The sequence below is a fragment of the Lynx rufus genome, unplaced genomic scaffold, assembly GCF_022079265.1.
Source record: "Lynx rufus isolate CCGP_SWC_20201006 ecotype Redwood Valley unplaced genomic scaffold, mLynRuf1.p SCAF_7, whole genome shotgun sequence".
Classification (NCBI taxonomy): domain Eukaryota; kingdom Metazoa; phylum Chordata; class Mammalia; order Carnivora; family Felidae; genus Lynx; species Lynx rufus.
In genome coordinates this window covers 91,151,293-91,158,286 of record NW_025814889.1, presented here as the reverse complement: position 1 = coordinate 91,158,286, position 6,994 = coordinate 91,151,293, and the positions used below count along the sequence as shown (strand labels likewise).

General features: G+C 45.7%; 1 protein-coding gene across 1 annotated transcript in view; it reads right to left on the bottom strand.

Annotated features, from left to right (window-relative positions):
- Positions 1 to 1,312: 1,312 nt before the first annotated feature.
- The window catches only part of HMGA2 (high mobility group AT-hook 2), a 140,869-nt gene continuing 135,187 nt past the window's right edge, over positions 1,313 to 6,994 (bottom strand). The window contains exon 5 of the mRNA XM_047065703.1: positions 1,313 to 1,465. Within this exon, the coding sequence (XP_046921659.1) occupies positions 1,418 to 1,465 (48 nt within the window). The 3' untranslated portion in view covers positions 1,313 to 1,417. The remainder of the gene's footprint in view (positions 1,466 to 6,994) is intronic.

Below are 6,994 nucleotides of genomic sequence, written 5' to 3'. Positions count from 1 at the left end.
GCCATGCTGAAAACACAGTAAGGAGACTGCTTCTTTAACTGTAATGAAGTGTACAAAAAGAACCACAGATGATTAGCATCACCTACCCATTAGGTTATTTTTTCTTCTTGCATTGCTTGTGTATAGCAGCATGTAATAAGTACTAGACTGTAAATTAATTGTAACATTCAGAGGTAGTATTGAGTAGTGGGGATATATTATTGCATCTCTGGCTAAAAGTGCAGTTTGAATGAAGAGACGGTGGGCTGAAGCCGAAGTAAAGCACCTCAGTCAACCATCCTATGTCAAAACGTATTACTTGAAGTAATACGTACGCTTAATTTGAGGTAAGTGGTATTTAGGTCTTTCACGGAAACGGATACATAATGGAGAGAGACAGAGAGACAGAGAGGGACTGCTTGTTTTGTTTTTTTCAACTGTCCTATAACTACAGCAAAAGAAATTTAGATCTCGCTCCTCCCACCCCATCGTCATTCGGGCGGGTTCATCGTATGTTACTCTGTTGTACCTTTGCAGTAAATTACAAAGAGGATAATTTGACTTGTCTAGGTTCCTTAAATGCTTTGAAGCTAACAAGTGTGATTTATTGCTCAGTGGCATTTGGCTCTGTAGGAAGTAGGTTCTATACGGATGGGCGTTTTCCTGAAAGCGAGCGCCGTGGGTAAATGTATCACTCCCGCTGATATGTGTGAGATCCATAAATAGAGGCGTTGGCAATATCTGTTTGCTGACTTCCCTTTTTGAGACAGGAACATAACCTTTTTTTTTCTGGTTTGTTAGCTGGATGAAAGGATACATCAGCGTTTCGTCTCGTTTGGAACTACAAGTTAAAATACCATCAAGTAAGTGTCTACAAGATTATACGAAAAAGAGAGAAGTAGTATCTAGTCCTATCTTTGGTGTTCTAAACAGAAGCTTCACTACGGCGAGCGGGTCGGGCGGTGGCCGAGCGGTACACAGTGTTGAACACTGCGCCTTTCCCGGGGTGGGGAGCGCCCCACGTCAGGAGCGTGACGCTCTCTGGTCTGTGTGCAGTGCATGCTCGACTAAACCCGATTCGGAGTTTTTCTCACCCACCCGCTCCTGCTTATCAGTTCAACAAACTATTAGTAGGTTAAGAAAAAAAGAAAACAGTAATTAAAAGTTGCATTGTTAAACTGTGTCCCCTGTGTTTACAGCAGTTTTTCACTAAACCTGGGACTGTGAAGGTGATTAATATAGTCCTTTTGAAGGTTATGTGATTTCTCCCCGCCCGCCCCCCACCCTGCTCCCGCCCCACCCCCTTCCCCCCACCCCGCCACCCCCCCCCCAGATGAAAGTGGAAAGACCATGGGAATAGAGAAAGTGGTCACTGCAGTGTCTTCTCCCTTCAAAAGATCCAACTGCTGCTGAGGTAGAAATCGAATGTTGGCGCCCCCTAATCCTCTTCTGCAGACTCTTGTGAGGATGTCTCTTCAGTCTCCTCCTGGAACACACAAAGGGCACAACCATTAGTGTGGGCTCTTCTTTGCCAACGGTTCAGAGACGACCTGTCTCCACAGCACGTTCTGCTGGCTGCAAAAGAGGATGCGGACGCTTGGCAAGCCCTCATTCCCAGGGCTTCTTAAGCTGTAATTGAGGAATCAAGGTGTTGTTTTTTCCCAGAGCAGAGTCATTTAGCCCCTGTTGACTTAAGGCTTGACATCATGGCGGCTGGTCAGCAAATTCAATTGTGTGCAGTCCAGAGAATGTCAGGCCAATGTAAGCTCACTCACCAATCAGAGTAAAAAAGAAATGGATAAATTTTTCCCGACAGCGTGCCGGTCACCAGTTTTACAAACCCGGCGCACAAGTAAGAAAAGAACCCAAGTCAAGGGAAATCCTTTCTTAAGACTCAAATGAACCTGTCCTTCAGATACTGGTAGTAATAGCCGATACGTCCACGAGGCTTACTAGAGGCTCTCGGGGATTGTTTGTTATTGTCCCCGTTTTTTTTTTTTTTCAACGTTTATTTATTTTTTTTGGGACAGAGAGAGACAGAGCATGAACGGGGGAGGGGCAGAGAGAGAGGGAGACACAGAATCGGAAACAGGCTCCAGGCTCTGAGCCATCAGCCCAGAGCCCGACGCGGGGCTCGAACTCCCGGACCGCGAGATCGTGACCTGGCTGAAGTCGGACGCTTAACCGACTGCGCCACCCAGGCGCCCCTGTCCCCGTTTTAAAGACAAAAAAGTCAAGGCATGGAAAGCGATGTACCCAAAGCTACGGAGGGAGTAGGGCCGGGAATTGGGCGGGGCAGACGGGCGCCAGAACCTGTGCGTGACCAGGACGCCACCGCCACGGGGCAGAGGCAGTGTGAGCACAGAAACGAGCTTGGAGAAGGGTTGCGAGAGCTGACTACTAACTTCCTCTCCAAATCGAGTTCCTCATTCTTGTATGTATTAAAGCACATTTTAAGACAATGACCAAAGTTTGGCATGACTGCTGAATGTCAATACTAAGTCCACATCAACCGAACACTTAATGGTGGGCCGGCCAAGCAGAGAAAATCTAATATGTGTGTTTTTGCAGGACCTCCTCTCCATATAAATCTAATTCTTCCTCCTCCTTTCTTTTTTTCTGATTCCCCATGGCTCTGGAATTTGTTGGGGAGTTTCTGCAAGCTGGCTTAAGCCGCACACGGTTCTCTTTCCCTTTGCTTATTTAACAAACGTGCAAGTACCTTTCGGGACATGGGTGGTAAAGCGGAGACAATAAACATTTCTGATAAAAGCGTCGTTAGGGAGAGGATGATTTTTTATCAAATACTGCACATTGTCTCCTCAGACGGCATGTGAAAAGGATCTGGGAGAAGAGATAAACATTTACTCCGGCAGCAAACAGAGCCCCTTTAAGAATGGCCAGCTTAGAACAGCTTATAACAGTCTTCATACTTTAATAGATTTGATTTTCCACATGGCTTCATTTTGTCTGGGTGGCTAACTGACACAATTTATACCCCTCTTCCTTTCCCAGGTCACTACAGTGCACCATTCAGTAAAGCGTGCCTTAAAGCTTGTCTGCGTTATATGACCAAACTTCCATTCATTAGTGTTTGAAACACTTCAGCTGTGAAGGAGCTCCTAAATGCTACCAGGTGTGACGCTTTTGCGTAAGAGCAGCAAACGGGAGGAAAAAAAGCCCACACCAACGGGCACCCACACACTCACATGAATGCATGTGTGCGTGCACGTGTTCTCTCTCTCTCTCTCTCTCTCTCTCTCTGTCTCTCCATCCTGGGCTTTAATCACAGATCACTGCTCACTGCAAACCCTTTGCGAAAGGTTTCAAACATTCTCTTCCCCCAAAGACCGAGAAAGCTGTAAATCCTGGGAATAAACACACCTACAAATGAATGGATTACAGCTTAAAAAATATAACCGCAGCAGCATCAAGTCATGAGATTTCACACCGGTTTTGTTTAGTCTGCTTCGGGTTATGTGGGAAATGTGGAGCGTACGAAGCTACCTCCCCTGCTCCCAACCCCCAGACTGAGGGCTTCACATATTTAAGCGGCAGGTTTATACCTCTTGATAGGCAACAGGCCATGACCCTGAGATTCTCTACGGAGCCCTGGCCACAAAGGAGGATGTAGCGTGATCAAAGCCACGGACAGCCGAAAGAGAGACAAGCCGAGGTTCGGCTGCCCTATGACCTTGTCTTTTCACTTAATATTTAAATTCCAGAAAGTCACTAAGTTGTTAGGCAGATACACTCCTCATCCGTCCCCAAATGACTCACTTCTCATGATGACATGAGGTGTGAACTTAAGAGTACCGCTCTGAAACAGACCACAGCATAAAAGCTGGCAGGTAGATTTTATTCCCTCTTCTTCTGGTTAACAAATTACTAGAACTCCGTCAAGCTGGAAAACCTCCTGGATTTAGCTGTAATTATTCCATTTCTAACTGCTCGACTTTTCTATATCATCTGGAACCCACAGTACTGTCAGATCCGGAAGGAAATAGAATTTTCAGGCCATGAACTTACAAAGACCTTGTAGTAGATGGAATGTGATCAGCTTTTCAAAACATTCCCAGAAACTTTGCTTGATTTGAGCTCTTGAAGCTCCCGATATGTGAGTGGTTTATTTAAATCCCTGAGACACAACTCAGCTGAAAATGATGGTCCCTCATATTGTTTCCTTTACTTAACCGTTCTTAACACGGAGAGTCGTTTTATTCATGTGTCTTTCGCTGACCTTGAAATTCTTCTACTGGTGGCTGTCAGTTAGTACTGGGTATATAACTAGAGGGTCAGAGAGTGGGAGACTCACTCCGCGAACTTCTGGAAGTGATGTGGCTCTCACATGCTCCACATGATGGTTTTCTCACGTGTCTAGTAGGTGGAGAGTTCTCTCTTCTTGGCATGGCCCTGACTGGCCACCCTCCAAGGTGGTGACATGGCCACCTTTGCAGTGATTTGACTTTTCGCTACATGTGTGGTTTGCCGTGGCAAAAGTACGGGTGTAATTAGGAGAAGAAAAATCTTCCCTGTCCGGAAAAAAAAGATGAACTTGGAACACCCACCCTCTGCTGCCCCAAGTGTCGCAGCTGACTAGACTTCACACGGGCCCTTCTGTGGTGCCAAGTGCGGACCGAAACGGGTGATGGAGGGAAGCAGCAGCTGGCTCTGACGTCCCCAAAGACTCTTATTTCCATAGGAGAGTAGTTGGTGGGGACCCCTGAGAGTCAACCTTCTCGGGTGGCTTAGAAGACACCGCCACTTAGGACAGACAATAGCTTGCACCTCGAGATACTTATTTAAATTACTTCATGCTTGCAACACATGGCCAAAGGACCTTTGAGCTGGTGTAGGCCCCCCCCCAAGAGCAGCTTTGAGGCAATAGGGAGACTGAAATCCGAGAGCCGAGAGTTCCGCACGTCTCGTTAGGCCAGTCCACAAGGTGGGAAGGCAAACCAGCAGCCGTCTGGTCAAGGAGGCTAACTGTCGGAAGGGGGCTGGGGGAAGGCAGGATAAGAGGCCTTTTCAAAGTGGAAGTGCACGGTGACATTTTTACGAGCACCGGCCACTAAGACCTCTGAACACTGAACAGCTCCCAGCCACTCACGCGGCCGCTTTACAGAGACAACGGAGGCGGCACCACATCGGGGCGAAACACGCGAGTCTTTTGGGCAGAAAACTGAAGAGAGGGAAAGGAAAGTGGGCAGAGTTGGAGGACTGTATTTTTATTATGACTCCTGGAAAATTGCACTCATTTTGCCTTCGTTTTTCTTTCGTTCAGGGGGGGGAAAAAAGAGGAATTTAATAAATGTAACTCTTTCATTGCTTTCGTTAAGCTTGCAAAAACACCCCCCTAAAACCCAGAAATAGAGTTTGCACTTATCTCCACTCCGCATGTGGCATTTACCTTTGGGTTCACTTCCGCTAATTGATTCAAAAGGAGGAAGAAGACAGCCCAATACCCAGCCTTATCCTCTAATGCTTGATGGAATTTTAAACGTCTTAAGAGTCTAATCATAGATCTTAGCACACAGACGCGGGTGAGGGCGTGTGCTGGAGGAACGTTTAGTATTTAATGTGAGAGCCGAAGCTCTGGGTTTAATTTTCAGATGCAGACTAAACAGCAGGTCTGCAGTGGAAGAGGGGCCGGTGAATTCTAAATGGAATCGGGAAACGGAAATGCTCTCCTTACAAATTTTAGGAGTTGGGTCCCCATGATCCCCCTCTTTGTGTGCAGTAAGGAGTGCAAAATCCCAGAAGTCCATGTCGGCTTTAATAAATCCTTATTTCTTCTCCTTGATTGCAAAGAATTCTGCAACTCTGTTATTATAAAAATGCTGCAGGCTAAAAATACATCTGCAATTTAAGCTATCTTGCCAATAAACCTACAAATACCTGGTTGTCTAGAAAGAGTCGTTATGGTTTAGTGACAGATTCTTATTGTCATCTTAACGTGTCCAACTCGTTAAGGACTCAGAATGACAGACACATTTGAGAGTTTTTCACGTTGCTGAGTATCTCCAGCCAGTCCCACCCGAAAAGAAATAACGGGCTCTCTGCCTCAGCAGCAATGACCAGAAACCAATTTTTCAAGTTCCAGCTGCAGCTAAGTGACCCGCAAGACCGCAAAATGGAGTTTTTCTATTTCTCTGTCAGATATTTTAACTTGAAATGGATTTAAATAAACATGAAAAAAAAAGAGGGGGGTGCCTGGGTGGCTCAGGCGGTTGAGCGTCTGACTTCGGCTCAGGTCATGATCTCGAGGTTTATGGGTTCGAGCCCCGCGTCGGGCTCTGTGCTGACAGCTCGGAGCCTGGAGCCTGCTTCGGATTCTGTGTCTGCCTCTCTTTCTCTGCCCCTCCCCTGCTGGCGCTCTGTCTCTGTCTCTCAAAACTAAATAAACATTAAAAAAATTAAAAAAAAAATGGATTGAGGCTGTTTAACTTCATGGAAAGTGATTATTTCCTCCAACTAGGAAAACTTTACATCAGATTTTTAAAAATACGTTAAATGGAACATATAGAAACCGGATAATCTGGCAAGTGTAAGGTATTCTGGTGGAAATGTTAGGAGGGGAATATACTTTTTGAAAAAGGAGACTTAAGAAGTTGGGATATTCATGGCATTTGTACCTAGTGCTTTCTTTATTTTGGCTTTATATCTATAGAAATATACAAGCGTCAGGACTATCCTGCATGTGTGACCATCAACTTGATAAAGTCAGTGTTAAGGTCTTTATTGAGGGATGTTTAAAGTAAAGAAGACTGGTTGATCCTAGAGGTCGTTGACCACAGACATCAGCCCTGGCATTGATGGGCTGTGTAACTCACGTCTATTCTCACTGTGTCAGACCAGTAATGACCATACCCACCTAACTGCCCAGCAGGGTGTGAGGGGAAAATGTGACAACCAAATGGGAACGTTTTTGAAAAAAAAAGAGAAAAAAAATCCTATAAGATACAGTGTGGAATAATGATTAATTGCAGTTACTCATTCTCTGTGTGTTTCTTTA